The following is a 16,213-nucleotide window of genomic DNA, read 5'->3' as shown; positions in this document are numbered from 1 at the left end:
GATTGTTCTAGAAAAAGTCGATTTATCGTTCAAAAGTTATACATTTACAAATATATTGATTCCTTTTTTTTTTTTTATTTTTTTATTCCAAACCTGTTTGTGTCTTTGTACGTATAAAAAAAATCACTCAGTCTTTGGGTTTCTCCAAACCAAAACTCTGCGAGAAAGAAGACAGCTGCATAGCTTTGCTCAAAATCTGCTCGACTTTCACTGACTGAACCCCAGACACACACACACACACACACCAACGCGAGACAGAAAACACACCAGATACAAGTGCTCTCTTCATTCTCATAGGCTGGAGGAAGTGACCTGGACGCTGTTCACAACAACACACTCTCAGAATTAAAAGGAACAGGACTGTTTCTTGGGCTGGTACCCTAAAGGTACTAATATGTGCATTTAAGCCATTAAAGGTACTAACATTTACCGTTTAAGAAAAAAAAAAAAAAAAGGTAAAGGAAAGATGATGAATCTTTTAGCTTTTTGTCTCTTACTGTGGCACCACTAGTGACAATTTTGTACCTTTTTTTTCTGAGAGTGTTTTCATACTATGCCTGCAATATTTAATACTCAGATGAGCTACTACAGTAGCCAAAATGTGCAGTATAGATATACAGTACTCACTGGATTTAATACTGTATCCCAAAATGCAATGCATTTGACACAGTGTGACAAATCAACCAGAAGTAATATCAACGATGATTTTTAACATTTCTACACTGTAAGAAAAAAAAACTAAATGGGAAAAGGTACTGGTTATTTTCTGTCTTTTAAAAGGATAGTTCACCCAAAAATGAAAATTTGATGTTTATCTGCTTACCCCCAGGGCACCCAAGATGAAGGTGACTTTGTTTCTTCAGGAGAACACAAACCGAGAAAAATAACTCAAACCAATGCAGTCTGTCAGTTATATAATGGAAGTGGATGGGAATCACGGCTTTGAGTTAAAAAAAAAACCATGAATAAATCCAAATTAAACCCTGTGACTTGTGACAATACATTGATGTGTAAAGACACAAAGCCATCGGTCTGTGCAAGAAACTGAACAGTATTTATATAGTTTTTTACCTGTGATTTTCACCACAATGAAGCAAGAAAAAGAAGACGACGACGCAAACGCGCTCAGTACAATTCAGACATTATCAAAGGTAATAAACTATAGAAATGCTGTTCAGTTTCTTGCACAGACCCATTGTTTGGTGTCTTTACACATCAATGTATCGTCACGAGCTGCAGGGTTTAATTTGGTTTTGTTTGTGTATGTTTTTGTTTTCTTCCATTATATGACTATCAGACTGCATCGGTTTGTTATAAAAATCTCAGTTTGTGTTCTACTGAAGAAACAAAGTTGCCTTCATTTTGGATGCCTTGGGGGTAAGCAGATAAACATCAAATTTTCATTTTTGGGTGAACCATGCCTTTAAGTCATATTAACACTACACTCTGCCCTAGTTTACAGACATTTCCTACTACTGTAGTAGGAAATCTATCTATGTAAAAAATCCCCCCCCCCCCCCCCTAAAAAAAAAAAACTAAATTTTTCATTGGAATTTTTGGTGACTGCAATGTAAGAAATATTGTTCCATTCTGCATGAAGTGTCACATTATTTGTGTGTATGGTACGGTGCAGCAGTATTTCATTCTGAACACAGCTGCAGTTTCAGTGGACATCTCTGAGGACTGAGATCGTCTAATGGTGTCTTCAGTTTGGTGTTTCTCTCTGATTTATACTGTCTGTACATTTGCAAAAGTGTTACAGCTCAACACTTCTGCTCTTTGGTTCATTGTCATCAGATTGTGACTGAGACAGCCTGAAGTTTATTACCAAGCACACCCAAGGACATTATCAGAAATGTGCTAAAAACCAGCAGGTATGTTTGATAAAATAGCCACGATTAATGTCCTGTTGCATTATTATTAGTGTGTGCTGCGTGCTTTTAAGTTTTGCATTCTAAGCAGCAGCTGAAAGGTAATTTTATATTATATTCGTGTGGCTGTTAGAAAGTTAATGACATTGATTAGTTTTATATACTGTAAAAGAGCTCTGTGAATGAACCCAAGAGCAGAACGTCTGAAACTGTTTCTGATTTTATAGTCGCAGCGTTCAAACATTATCTATAATCAGGCCCGAAATGAAATCTGTGTCCGAAACGGACAAATTGATGCCGATTTATCTTATTTTCAATAATACTGCAGTACTCTCATATATTTTTGTCCCAAAATCAGCACAGAAAATTCCACCTGGGCCTGAAACTTCATGGTGATGCTGAAACCTCCTGAGTTGAGTCTGTAGCGAATGCTGTGAATCTCTGGCAGTGAGGTGAGGAGAAGCTTTCCGAGGCACTCGCAGGGGAAACGGACCCCTGATGAACAGATCCTGCCGCAGGCCTTCATCCTGTCGGACAAGGTTTGTGTTCTGCTCCTAAAGCTTTCTTTGGGAGGATTGTGGGTACAGATAAAGTGCAAAACAGGCTAAAAGCCATCAGAGAACTGGGTTTGTCAGTGCAGTGGTTCTCAGCTGGTGGCTTATGACTCAAATTAAGTGTTTTTACAGTCAATTATTGAGTGCAAGCAGACAACCACCCTTTACTTAAAGCCTTTATGTATAATGCATATTAAAGGTATTCAACGTCTACCCATCTGTTCAGAAACTTGTCTTAACTGTTTTGTCGTACAATATTTGAAGGTTTGTGTGTCATGCGTTTTTATGCATTATATATTCTAAAGGTGTAACAATGAGTAGATAAGAATTATAATGCATCATAACTGTGGTTACAATTATTCATGACATCATACAGTGCATTATGCCTTGTAAAGCTCATTATGAGGCAAAATAAATGCATAAAACTAGTTTAAAATAATGCATTATATATATAGACTTTAAGTGTTACCAAAATATTTAATCTTAAATTTAAGGTTTATGTATTTGCATAAATGCATTAAATACATAAAGGAAACAGGTCAGTTTTCTGTAACAGTACTATTTGTGTCCCTGGAGCACAACGCCAGTCTAGAGTCTCTGGGGTATATTTGTAGCAATAGCCAAAAATACATTGTATGGGTCAAAATTATTGATTTTTCTTTTATGCCAAAAATCATTTGGATATTAAGTAAAGATCATGTTCCATGAAGATATTTTGTAAATTTCCTACTGTAAATATATTAAAATTAAATTTTTGATTAGTAATATGCATGGCTGAGAACTTTATTTTGACAACTTTAAAGATGATTTTCTCAATATTTAGATTTTAGATTTAGAAAAAAAAAAGGAAAAATTGACCCTTATGACTTGTTTTGTGCTCCAGTGTCACAACTGAACTGAATGTGTTTTAAATTCACAAAAGCAGGTTCATAAATGTATTATCAACAAATCTATTTGGTTTGCACAGTTTTAATATAAACAAACTTATAAACTAAACAAATCACTCAAAACCAGCATAGCATAGTTTATAATTAAACATTTGCATCTATTTGATTTCATTTTCAAAATGCAGTTATTTTAATTGCCTCTGTTCATTGTAAAAGCGATTCAATTCGTTTAGTTTAAAAGTATCTAAAAAAGCAATATGAACAAGCAAAATGCAGTTCATTAAAATGTTATGAGATTGAAACAATTTTTGATTTATTAATGATCAATGTATAAACCTGGTTACTGTGTTTTTAAAGTTAAAGAATTTTTTTTACAGAAACCTGTTTCATTTATGTTTGACTGAGAAATATGCAACACATTAGATTTAATAGTATATGTTAAAACTGTGTACAAATGGATGGAAATTTATACACAATTCAAATACATGAATCTCAATTTGTTTTATCATTGTGCATTGATGCGACTAATTAATGCATTTCAGAGTTGTTGTTTTTTTAATTTTGTTGTTGTTTTTTACTTTTGTACAATATATAATTTATGTTTTTTAATGATCAAGACCAGTTGAGAACCACTGATCTAGGGATTTAGACTTTCTTTGTCGTTTGTTGAACCCTTCTCTCACATCTGTTCTCACACTCTCGTCCTCCTTGTCTTCAGATAATCTCAGTTCTTCTTGAAGAATGAAAAGAGGCGCTTGTCTCCGTCTGAGAGGCGATGCGCTCGTCTGGATGGAGCTCCTCCTCGTGACCCGTTGAAGGAGTATGGAGGATCCTTCCACTCCTCCTGGTGTTTATCCATCAGCTGTTGATCGATAACTCTGTGCATATCATCCTGAGAGAGAGAAACAGACATCAGAGCTTCATCTGAAGAAACAACAGAGCCACCGAAACGTTTGAGGTGAGTTAGACTGGATGAACTTTTATATTGTTTGGTCTGAACCAGAACTCAGTCCCCTTCAGTGTTGTTATTGTTAACAAAACTTAAACTGATCAAATCAATTTTGGTAATTCAAAAAAACTTTTTTTTTATTATAAATATAAATATTTCATGAAAACATTAAACCTAAACATTTTTTATGAAAATTTGAAAATTATTTTTTTAAAATTTAAAATAAATTAAAGCTATATAGAAAAAACTGACAAATGCACGTAATAAAACCTAAAATAAAATTAAAACTGAAAGTATAAAAATAAAAGCTAATTCAAACTATTAATAAATACTATAAAATATAATAATAAAATAAATGAAAATAAAATAAAAATGTCGCCTAATAAAACACTAATTAAATTAAATTAAATTAAATTAATGCATTTAGCAGACGCTTTTATCCAAAGCGACTTACGTGTACATATATTTCAGTAATTTGTAATGTCATATTTTTTTCTTAGTATATTACCAAAATGAATAAATGTAATAAAACGAATTAACTAAATATATTTAAATATATTAAAAAATAAACTAATAAAAGTGACAGAAGCACATAGCAAATTAAAACAAATGAAAATGACAAAAACACATAAAAAAAAATACTAAAGCCTAAACTACACTTAAAATCGAAAAAAGCTCATTCAAAATATTAATAAATGCTATAAAATATGTAAATAGTACTAAAATAATAAACTGTGGGTTCTAATGGTTTTGATGATTGCTAGTTAGTGTAAAAATAAGAAGCACAGTACGATGACATGAACGGTGACCTTGTGACCTCGTGAACATGGATACGGGATCGACGGTGAAGCCGAGCTCACCTCTAAGGCAGGAGGGAGTTATCATAGGGGAGAAGGGACTGTATGGAAGCTGAGAAAGGCCACTAGATCAGAAACCACAAGAGCCATACAGTGAACAGCCCTGAGGAGGCAAACTGCAGGCAGGAGAGAGAAGGGAAGCTAAGAGTTAAACACACACACACATATGCTAACATTCACGGCACACGGGTGAGAAAGAGCGACAGAAGCGCCGTCACAAGCAGAGTTCATCTCTGATGTTGTACGAGGAAGACCACAGACGTTCATAAACTCAACAAAGACTTCAAGTCAACATGAAACTGCACTTACAGCCCATTTAACATCTGTAATCTATGGCTGGATATAATTTCATCCATCAGGGATCCAACTTTTGGATTATTGCTGTAGTCTTTATGATATAAAAGCTGAGATTTATATACTATTGATAGTACAAAATACCATTTTAATATCATGCAACAATTTTTTATCAAGACTCTTTAATTGCATATGGGTCAAATGCAAGACTTGTAATTTTATATGCACAGAAAGCATATTAAATCCAGGTAAAGTGTCTTTTGTGGAAATAAAATGTCAAAATATGGGTGAAGTAATAACAGATATATTTATTTAAAAATTAAAACTTATTCTGACCAGTACTTATTAAAATATATAAAAGAAATGGTCGTGGCAAAGATCGGTAAAGACTTAAAATTACAATTGATTAAATTATCTATTGTTACACTGAATGAAATTTTAGTGGATGTCTTCAATAAAAAGATATGATAGTCATTAATTTTTTTATTCAAATGTATGAGAAAAAAAAACATGATTTAAACACTATTACTGAAAACCCCCTTTCGTGCACAACCCATATACAAAATTGTCTTTTTTTCTAAGTTGTATTTTCTGTCTGTGCAGCCGATATTTCTATAAATATATAAATACAACCAACACTTTGTACAATAGTAGTCTAAAACTACAATAGTAGTCTAAAACAGTGACTAAATATATATTTGAGTATTGATTATCATTAACAGTCATCTGAAAAGGAGAAGTCATTTTAGTACATTTGGATTTTTGAAAACATTACTATTGATAAAATAGCATGCATTTCTGAGTTGTTTGCTGTAAGATTAGCTCCGTCTTAAAGTAAATTAGGTCAGTGTTGACTTCATGTTGACATAAAAGGCCAAAGGAGAAAAAGACAGAGGCTGAGTGCCGCTATTCATTACAGTCCAGCATCATAAAAAGCTCATTTACTGATGCTGATGCTGAGGTTAATGAATGGGTTACCATCTAATGCTAGCACAATAACCCAGACTGATTCTGATTACATGATTGCATCTTGCGTAGCGCTTCATGAGATAAACAGCTTATGTATTCCCTTCAAATATTTTATGTTTACCCTAAAATTGACATCTTTTACCTTTGCATTTATTTCTGGTGGCATTTTTCTGGACAGTTTTGTAATGTGGCTGATCTCAGAGCTGGATGTCTGTGCAGAAACTAACTCTTTAACCAAGTGTGTAGATGCAGCCTTGAATACTTGAGCAAGCTAGTTGTGCTTAACCTTCTGAAAAAGCAGTCTTGAGTCTCTGGGGTATATTTTTAGCAATAGCCAAAAAACCTTGGTATGGGTCAAAACATCTCGGTTACGTATGTAACCTTGGTTCCCTGAATAGGGAACGAGATGCTGCGGTGACGTCACCACGTATGGGAACACCTTCGGTGTGACGAATGTCTGAAGCCCTATACCATCCCGCCAATCCTATTGGCCAAATAGCGCGTGGCACCGCCCAGCATGCGTAGGCATATATATACCTGGTGCCGCGCGCCATTTACCTCAGATTTCATGACGAGAAGAGAAGAAAGCTATCAAGGTACGGCACGGCCAGAACCGCAGCATCTCGTTCCCTATTCAGGGAACCAAGGTTACATACGTAACCGAGATGTTCCCTTTCATAGGTCACTTCGATGCTGCGGTGACGTCACCACGTATGGGAACGCTATACCATCACGCCTGACGTACCTGATAGCTTGGATCCAAGGAAGCATCTGCTCAAGCGGAGAGAACCCGGGAGCCAGGAGCCATCCTCACATCCAGACTGTAAGACCTGATAAAAGTGCTCGGTGAGGACCAGCCTGCCGCAGCACAGATATCATCCATAGAAGATCCACTGAGAAAGGCTTGAGAAGAAGCCACTGCTCTCGTGGAATGACCTTTTACTCCTAAGGGCGAAGCGAGCCCGCGCGCCTCATAGGCCAAGGAAATAGCCTCCACCAGCCAATGGGACATGCGCTGTTTCGTAACTGCATGGCCCTTATTCTTATGTCCAAAACAGACAAACAGCTGGTCAGACTCACGCCATGGGGCAGTGCGATCCACATAAGTCTTCAACGCCCTCACAGGGCAAAGACTTAGATCTCCAGACTCTGTCGCAGCAGGAGAAAAGGCCTCCAGGACCACCTGCTGAAAATGAAAAGGATTAGACGCGACCTTAGGAACATAATTAGGCCTAGGTCGCAACAACACTTTCACAGAGCCTGGTGCAAACTCCATGCACGAGGGTGAGACAGAGAGAGCCTGTAAATCCCCAACTCTTTTAAGGGAGGATAAAGCCATGAGAAGAAGTGTCTTCAGAGACAGGAGCTTATCCGATACAGTTTCCAGGGGCTCAAACGGATGCCCTGACAAACCCAGTAACACAATGGATAAATCCCATGAAGGAACTCGCACAGGGCGGAAAAGGCCTCAACCGTCGCGCACCCTGTATAAAGCGAGAAACCAGTGGATGACGACCCACTGAAACACCACCTATATGCTCATGGTGAGCTGAGATAGCTGCCACATAAACCTTCAGGGTGGCTGGTGTCAATCCCTCCGAAAAACGGTCTTGAAGAAACTCCAGTACTGAAGCCACAGGGCAGTAAACTGGATCCACATCATGAGTTTCACACCATGTCATAAACAGTTTCCACTTGAAAGCATATAAGCGTCTCGTAGAAACTGCTCTAGAGTTCAGTATAGTCTCGGTAGTTTCAGCAGAAAGACCGGGACATATCAACTCACTCCGCTCAGAGGCCACGCCCACAGGTTCCACAGATCTGGCCTGGGATGCCAGATCCGTCCCTGTGCTTGCGATAATAAATCCCGTCTGAGGGGAATCTCCACCGGAGAGCCCGCTAACAGATTGATGAGATCCGCAAACCACGGCTGTGTGTGCCATCGCGGAGCCACCAGCAACAGCTGTCCCACTCTGTCCCGCCGTATTCTGCATAATACCGCTGGGACCAGCCGAATCGGAGGAAACGCATACAAGCTGGTCCTGGGCCAGCTGTGAGCTAGCGCATCCAGACCCAGGGGTGATGGAGGGCTTAGGGAGAACCATAGCGGGCAATGCGTAGTCGTGCTCGACGCGAATAAAACCACTTCCGCTTCCCCGAAAATATGCCATAGGTGATTCACCGTTTGGGGGTGTAATCTCCATTCCCCTTGTTCCAGAGTCTGCCTGGATAATAAATCCGCTCCGAAGTTCAGTCGTCCGGGGATGTGAACAGCCCGGATCGACAGAAATTTGTCGTGAGACCAAAGAAGAATCCGCCTCGCCAGTCTGCACAGAGGGCGAGAACGTAATCCTCCCTGATGGTTCAGATAAGCCACGACCGCAGTGTTGTCCGTTCTGAGAAGCACATGACGGCCGGTCAGTAGACTCGAAAAATACTGGAGAGCCAGAAAAACCGCCAGTAATTCCAATTTGTTTATGTGCCAGCTGCGTTGTGCTGCTGTCCACACTCCGTGGGCTGGGCGCCCCTGACAAACAGCTCCCCACCCGGTCAAAGACGCGTCTGTCGTGACAGTCTCTCGGGAAGCACAAATTCCCAGCCGAACCCCGGTGAGGAGAAATTCGGCTGATGTCCATTGTTTTAACGACATCACACACCTCCGCGTCACCGAGATCGTTCGATGCGGAGAACAACGGGGTGAAATATTCTGTCGTTTCGTCCACCACTGAAACGGGCGCATGTAAAGCAAACCCAGATGAATCACGGGAAGCGCCGCCGCCATTAGACCTAGTAGTCTGAGGCACAGTCTCACTGTCACTGTGTGACCCGCCCTGAAGTGCTGAACGCATGACGTAATCGACTGAGCGCGCGGGACAGAAAGCTTTGCTGTCATCGCGCGAGAGTCCAAATCTACTCCCAGAAAGGTAATCCGTTGAGAGGGGATTAATACACTTTTCTGGAAGTTTGTGCGTAAACCCAGGCTGTGTAAATGATTTAGCACAATATCTCGATGAGAGTGTGCTTGAGTCTGAGATTGCGCTAACACCAGCCAGTCGTCCAGATAGTTTAACACACGGACGCCCCGGAGCCGCAACGGGGCCAGAGCTGCGTCCATGCATTTTGAGAATGTACGGGGAGCTAGCGCTAAGCCAAAGGGAAGAACGCGGTACTGATACGCTTTGCCCTCCAAAGCGAATCTGAGGAACTTCCGGTGTCTCTCGATGATCTGAATATGAAAATAAGCATCCTTCAGATCGATCGTGACAAACCAGTCGTTTGGTTGAATCTGAGACAAAATAGATTTTACCGTCAACATCTTGAATTTGCCCGACCTGAGTGCAAGATTTAGACGGCGTAAATCCAGAATGGGTCGTAATCCGCCGTCCTTTTTTGGTACCACAAAATAACGGCTGTAAAACCCTGACTCCATCTGAGAGGGGTGTACTTCTTCTATAGCCCCTTTGCTCAGTAGAGCTAACATTTCCTGTCTCAGCACCGCCATGTCCATCGGTTTCATCACCGTGGAGAGAATTCCGCGGAAAGGGGGCGGGCCTTTCCGAAACTGAATGGTGTATCCGTGACAAATTGTGCGTAACACCCATTGAGAAATGCCGGGCAAGCGTTCCTACGCGGCCCGAAACAATATTAGCGTTTTTTTTTTTTTTTTTTCGTTGTGTATAATCCTGAAGCGTATCCACGGCAGGATTTAATCCAACAAGATAAACATTGGGACACGCTGCTAGCGAGAACGCGGCAGCTGTGTGAGCCGTCATACACTGGCCATCTTTGCCAGCCTCCGCGCCGTCCCTCAAACTCTGAAGGCTGGATTGTGCAGAGTGTCTGAGGGGGCGCGCGAATGAGAGCTCAGTTCAATGACGCTCGAGGTGCCTTTGCTGCGAGACAGTCAATGTTAGAGAACATGAAGGAAAACGCATGCATCAAACTCGCTGCGTTTCGTTGTGTATAATCCTGAAGCGTATCCACGGCAGGATGTAATCCAACAAGATAAACATTGGGCCACGCTGCTAGCGAGAACGCGGCAGCTGTGCGAGCCGTCATACACTGGCCATCTTTGCCAGCCTCCGCGCCGTCCCTCAAACTCTGAAGGCTGGATTGTGCAGAGTGTCTGAGGGGGCGCGCGAATGATAGCTCCGTTCAATGACGCTCGAGGAGCCTTTGCTGCGAGACAGTCAAATGTTAGAGTGTGGAAACTGCAGTGAGAGGCTTAGATGTGCATTAGCAGTCCAACAGCGCTCTCTGGAGGCGGGCACAGTCCTAAGCAAACATGAAGGAAAAACGCATGCGTCACATTCGCTGCGTTTCGTTGTGTATAATCCTGAAGCGTATCCACGGCAGGATTTAATCCAACAAGATAAACATCGGGCCACGCCGCTAGCGAGAACGCGGTGGCTGTGTGAACCGTCATACGCTGGCCATCTTTGCCAGCCTCCGCGCCGTCCCTCAAACTCTGAAGACTGGATTGTGCAGAGTGTCTGAAGGGGCGCGCGAATGATAGCTCAGTTCAATGACGCTCGAGGTGCCCTTGCTGCGAGACAGTCAAAGTTAGAGTATGGGGACTGCAGTGAGAGGGTAGATGTGCATTAGCAGTCTAACAGCACTCTCAGTGAAGGGCATAGTCCCTGGCATATTAACATGAAGAAAAGCGTGTGCGTCAAACTCGCTGCGTTTCGTTGTATATAATCCTGAAGCGTATCCACGGCAGGATTCAATCCAACAAGATAACATCGGGCCAAGCCGCTAGCGAAAACGCGGCGGCTGTGTGAGCCGTAATCCACCATTTGAAGAGCAAAAACTGTTGATTAACGCGCTCGAGTGGGGGAGAGCGAGCACATGGAACTCCAGTGCATCACTGTATTCATATTCAAGCCGCACATATCGCCCCTAACCAACACCTCGTGCGGGGCCTCGGCGACCGCAGAAGCGAAACGGTGGGGGTTAGACGCGAGGCGACTTAAGAAATACACTCCAGAGCGCGGATACTTCCTAATGGCGTTAGTGCACAGGGGAAGTGTATGCATATTTTACTGTAGCCATAGGCTATCAAGGAGAGAACCTGTAGAGAGGCTGCAACGAACCTCTCATAAGTGCCTCCTCGTGATAACCCATCATACGGCTCCTACCTTTCGTTGACTCATCGCGTCCGCGGAGAGGAGTATACTGCTCGTAGATGATCGCTGAGAACGCGAGATAATAGGGCACAGAAGATTCGCTTCGTACTGAAGGAATGAAATCTGAGGTAAATGGCGCGCGGCACCAGGTATATATATGCCTACGCATGCTGGGCGGTGCCACGCGCTATTTGGCCAATAGGATTGGCGGGATGGTATAGGGCTTCAGACATTCGTCACACCGAAGGTGTTCCCATACGTGGTGACGTCACCGCAGCATCGAAGTGACCTATGAAAGGGAACGATAGATTTTTCTTTTATGCCAAAAATCATTTGGATATTAAGTAAAGATCATGTTCCATGAAGATATTTTGTACATTTCCTACTGTAAATATATCAAAACTTAATTTTTGATTAGTAATATGAATTGCTAAGAACTTAATTTGGACAACTTTAAAGATGATTTTCTCAGTATTTCGTTTTTTTTTTTTTTGCACTCTCAGATTCCAGATTTTCAAATAGTTGTATCTCAGTCAAATATTGTCCGATCCTAATAAACCGTACATCAATGGAAAGATTATTTATAAAGCTCAATTTAAAAAAAATTGACACTTAAGACTGGTTTTGTGGTCCAGGGTCACATATATGTAATGTTTTAGAGGTATTTTATATTTTACAATAGAGTTCTAGTTCATTAATCAGTAAAGTCAGCCTTGTTTTAGTATAATTATATTTAAATTAGAATTTTTTATATGTTCTGGATTTACTTAAATTTTACATTGTTAGTATTTTTGTGTTTGTATTTTTTTCTATGGTTTTTGTTTTCTGTTTAATATCGCAAAGTGATTTGTTTTTTATAAATTATTATTTTAATTTGTTTAACCTTTTTTAAATTAAGCTGCATTACCATATTGTTTAGTGTCAACAATACATACTATTACAGTTTTTGTCTATATTTACATGATTAGAATTTTTTTGGGATTTTCTGTTTTTATTTTCATTTTAAACTTAACAGTAATTTTGTGTCTAGTTTTTATATTTAAGTTTAAAAAAAGTTGTCATAATATTTTACTTAACTTGAATTAATGTATATCTTATGGTTTTAGTTTATAATAATATCCCTGGTACTTGTGTTATAATGTAGGCCTATGAAATTTCTCTTGATTGGCTAGGGTTTGCATTCACTTTTTTTTTGCGTGTGCATGTGCGTGTGCGTGTTTGTGTGTGTGTGTGTGTGTGTGTGTGCGTGCGTGCGTGCGTGCGTGTGCGTGTTTGTGTGTGTGTGTGTGTGTGTGTGTGTGTGTGTGCGTGCGTGCGTGCGTGTGCGTGTTTGTGTGTGTGTGTGTGTGTGTGTGTGTGTGAAACAAACCTGCCAGGCTTCTAACTGCTGAGACAGGTTGAGTTTCTGCTGTATCGCATCCAACAGCTGACTGTTCAAAGACATGATGTCTATCTTACACTTCGCCAGCTCCATCTCCACAGCTTTCTTCCTGTAACAGGGGAAAAGAAGGAGAAAAGAGTTACGCAACAGCATCTGAGGTTAATGTTGTGATGTGCAGAATGAGATCATGGGTACAGACTGCACTGATGTGTGTACAAACTTCACGACATCTTCTAAAAGATTCTCTCTTTCTTTGTCTAATCTAACTGTACACAATTGCTAAGAATGACCATTTGAGATGTTCTCACTAGGAAAATTAGTTCATAAAGATACTAAATAATGACTTAATTCCCTTCTAAAACAAATAATAATTTTAGTGGTTTATTTAGTGGTGTGTGCCATTTCTTACTGGTAAAATAGTGAATCCACCATGTGAGGAATCATTCACGTCTGTAGCTGTGGAGAATGAGTGTTTGTATTGAATGTGCACTTGTAATTAAAATAGTTAACTTTACTTGCAGATGATATAACATTAATGAAATAAAAGTCCACTCAAGTGCACTTAATAAAGGCAGACTTTGATGACTATATATTTAATAAACACACTTAAGCACAGGTTCAAAATAGTCACTAGGGGGGAAAAAAGTCAAATTCTAAGTTTTATTTTACATTTAAATTATACATTTTTCTTTTATGCCAAAAATTGTTTGGATGTTAAGTAATGATCATGTTCCATGAAGATATTTTGTAAATGTCCTACTATAAAAATATCAAAACTTAATTTTTGATTATTAATATGCATTTCTTAGAAATTAATTTGAACAACTTTAAAGGCGATTTTCTCAATATTTCGATTTTTTTACACCCTCAGATTGCAGATTTTCAAATAGTTGTATCTCAGCCAAATATTGTCCTCCTAATAAACCATACATCAATGGAAAGATTATTTATTCAGCTTTCAGATGACGTACAAATCTCAATTTCAGAAAACTGACCTTTATGACTGGTTTTGTGGTCCAGGGTCACACACACACACACACACACACACACACACACACACACACACATATATATATATATATATATATATATATATATATATTAACCATATTTAACCATATTTTAAAGGCAGTAGAAGTATTTTTGAAATTACATATAAAGTCCTACTTAAGTGGTTCCAAAAAACATGCTAAGTTCAGCTAACCTCATTTAATATCAAACTACAAGACATGTTTATGCAATTAAGTGCCCAAAAAGATTACATTCAATTTATTTGCTCTTACTGTAAGTATACTGTTTTAAAATCTATTATTTCCTTAATAAGTACTTTGTTCTTAAATGTGCTTCATTTTTACAAAGGTGAATTAAATGCTGCAGTTAAATATTTAGTGTCAGAAGTCAAAAGATAACAGTGATGACTAACTCGAAAACACCATTAATGAGCTTTAAAGGAATAGTTCATCCCATAAATAAAATTTTGTTGAAATTTGAATCCGAATCTCATTCTGACGGCACCCATTCACTGCAGAGGATGAAAAGATGCAATGCAAAATTTCTCCAAATCTGATGAAAAAACAAACTCATCTACATCTCGGATGGTGAGTACATTTTCAATCAATTTTAATTCTTAAGTGAACTATTCCTTTATGATAAACGGATACATGTACTGTATATGTGTGAGTCTCACTTGGCAATGGCTTCATCTCTGTCTCGTATAGCGCTCTGTAACTGTTCGTTGGGCTCGTGTACTTCTGCTATCGCTCTCAATCGCTCGTTCTCCTCTCGTGAAGAAGAAACTTCCACTGAGAGCAGCGCCACCTACAGGACCCAGAGCAGAACCACAGGACAGATGAATTAATGAATGAAATCAGGTATTTTTTCTATACAGCGAGTGTTAATGAATGTACCTGATTATGGAGCTGTAACACCTCCTCCTGGCTGTCGCGTGTTTTTTCCTGCTCCTGTTCGTACAGTTCTCGAAGCTCTCGCAGCTCCTCGCTCAATGTACGCACCTGCTCCTCCAAAACCTCCTCGTCACTGCGCCGTGAACCCTGAATGCATGGGAAACACACGTTGAATAATAATAATCATAGGTGTGATCGACAAAGGACAAAAAAGCAGGAAACTATACTGTGCACTTACCCCCCCCCCCCCCCACCACATGCACACAGTGTCATAATTTATATTGTCCTTTACATCTATTAAAAATAACATCTTTATTTGCCTTTATATTTTTGAAAGGTATCTTTTCTTGTGTTTTTGTTCAGCCATTTTGTCAGTACTTTATAATAGACTTCTAGGATTGCTAATTCACAACAGAAGACGATTACAGAGGTGGGTAGAGTACCCAAAAACTGTACTCAAGTAAAAGTAAAAGTACTTCTAGAAATATTTACTCAAGTAAAAGTAAAAGTACTAGTCTTGAATAGTTACTTGAGTAAGAGTAAAAGAGTATCGGATAAAAAATCTACTCAAGTAGTTAGTTACTAGTTACTTTGGGTCATATATACTGAGCCTATTTGTATTTAGATATATAGATAAAATGTATGTATTGTATGTGTGTGTGTGTGTGTGTATAAATGTATATATTTCATCAGCCTTTACTCTAATTTATGTAATTTATTATAAAACCCTGTCTGTTTACTTAAGTAACAGATATAGGTGTCATGCCATAACATATTTTTAATACGACTGACTTTATATTAAATGTGAATTTAACATTGAAAGCTAATGTGATATAAATATTGCTACTAATCTTTCATTGTTCAGAAAGAGAGCAAATAACATTTACATTATTAAAGATAATTTACACTGACAGTCTAGATTTCAATCACTCTCAGAAACTCCCATTAAAATCACTGAAACTGTTAACACTGTGAAATCAATATCTTAATTAAAGATTCGTACACACATCTGCACTTTGTTGTTTCTGACGAGAGAATTCGCCAGAAAGAGGTCTCCAGTCAGTGAGCGAGTGAAGGACAGTGTTGGGAAAGTTCACTTTCTACATGAACTAGTTCAAAGTTCAATTCACAAATTTTAAAATGAACTAGTTCAGTTCATAGTTCAAACTACAAAATTTTGAACTAAAGTTCACAGTTCCAAAAATGAACTAGTTCATAGTTATTTTTTTCCATATGTTGCTGCGAGCTATTATTTTTCAAAATTATTGCCACAGCCCATATAGAATCACAGACAGCAATTATTTTATCAGTTTTAACAATGAAGCTATGCGTCAGATTTCATCTTCATATCCAATTTTGAATCCTTATCCAACCAGGGTTTACATTAGCATTGAGGGGACAGCATTTCCCCATTGTTG

At 39.1% G+C, this 16,213-nt stretch overlaps 1 protein-coding gene across 3 annotated transcripts in view; it reads right to left on the bottom strand.

Annotated features, from left to right (window-relative positions):
* Window positions 1-1,889: 1,889 nt before the first annotated feature.
* Window positions 1,890-16,213, bottom strand: part of bicdl1 (BICD family like cargo adaptor 1) — a 50,080-nt gene continuing 35,756 nt past the window's right edge. The window contains exons 7-11 of one of the 3 annotated variants that reach the window (XM_059504253.1): window positions 14,799-14,942; window positions 14,579-14,709; window positions 12,880-13,000; window positions 3,996-4,204; window positions 1,890-2,431 (exon numbers count right to left, since the gene is read on the bottom strand). In XM_059504253.1, coding sequence (XP_059360236.1) covers window positions 4,037-4,204; window positions 12,880-13,000; window positions 14,579-14,709; window positions 14,799-14,942 — 564 coding nt within the window. In that variant the 3' untranslated portion in view covers window positions 1,890-2,431; window positions 3,996-4,036. Of the gene's footprint in view, window positions 2,432-3,252; window positions 4,205-5,121; window positions 5,235-12,879; window positions 13,001-14,578; window positions 14,710-14,798; window positions 14,943-16,213 lie in introns of those variants that run through there. The other 2 variants (XR_009422835.1, XM_059504252.1) reach the window with 2 other exon arrangements.

Source organism: Carassius carassius, chromosome 21 (genome assembly GCF_963082965.1).
Source record: "Carassius carassius chromosome 21, fCarCar2.1, whole genome shotgun sequence".
Lineage (NCBI taxonomy): Eukaryota > Metazoa > Chordata > Actinopteri > Cypriniformes > Cyprinidae > Carassius > Carassius carassius.
This window is presented reverse-complemented; position numbering and strand designations above follow the sequence as displayed.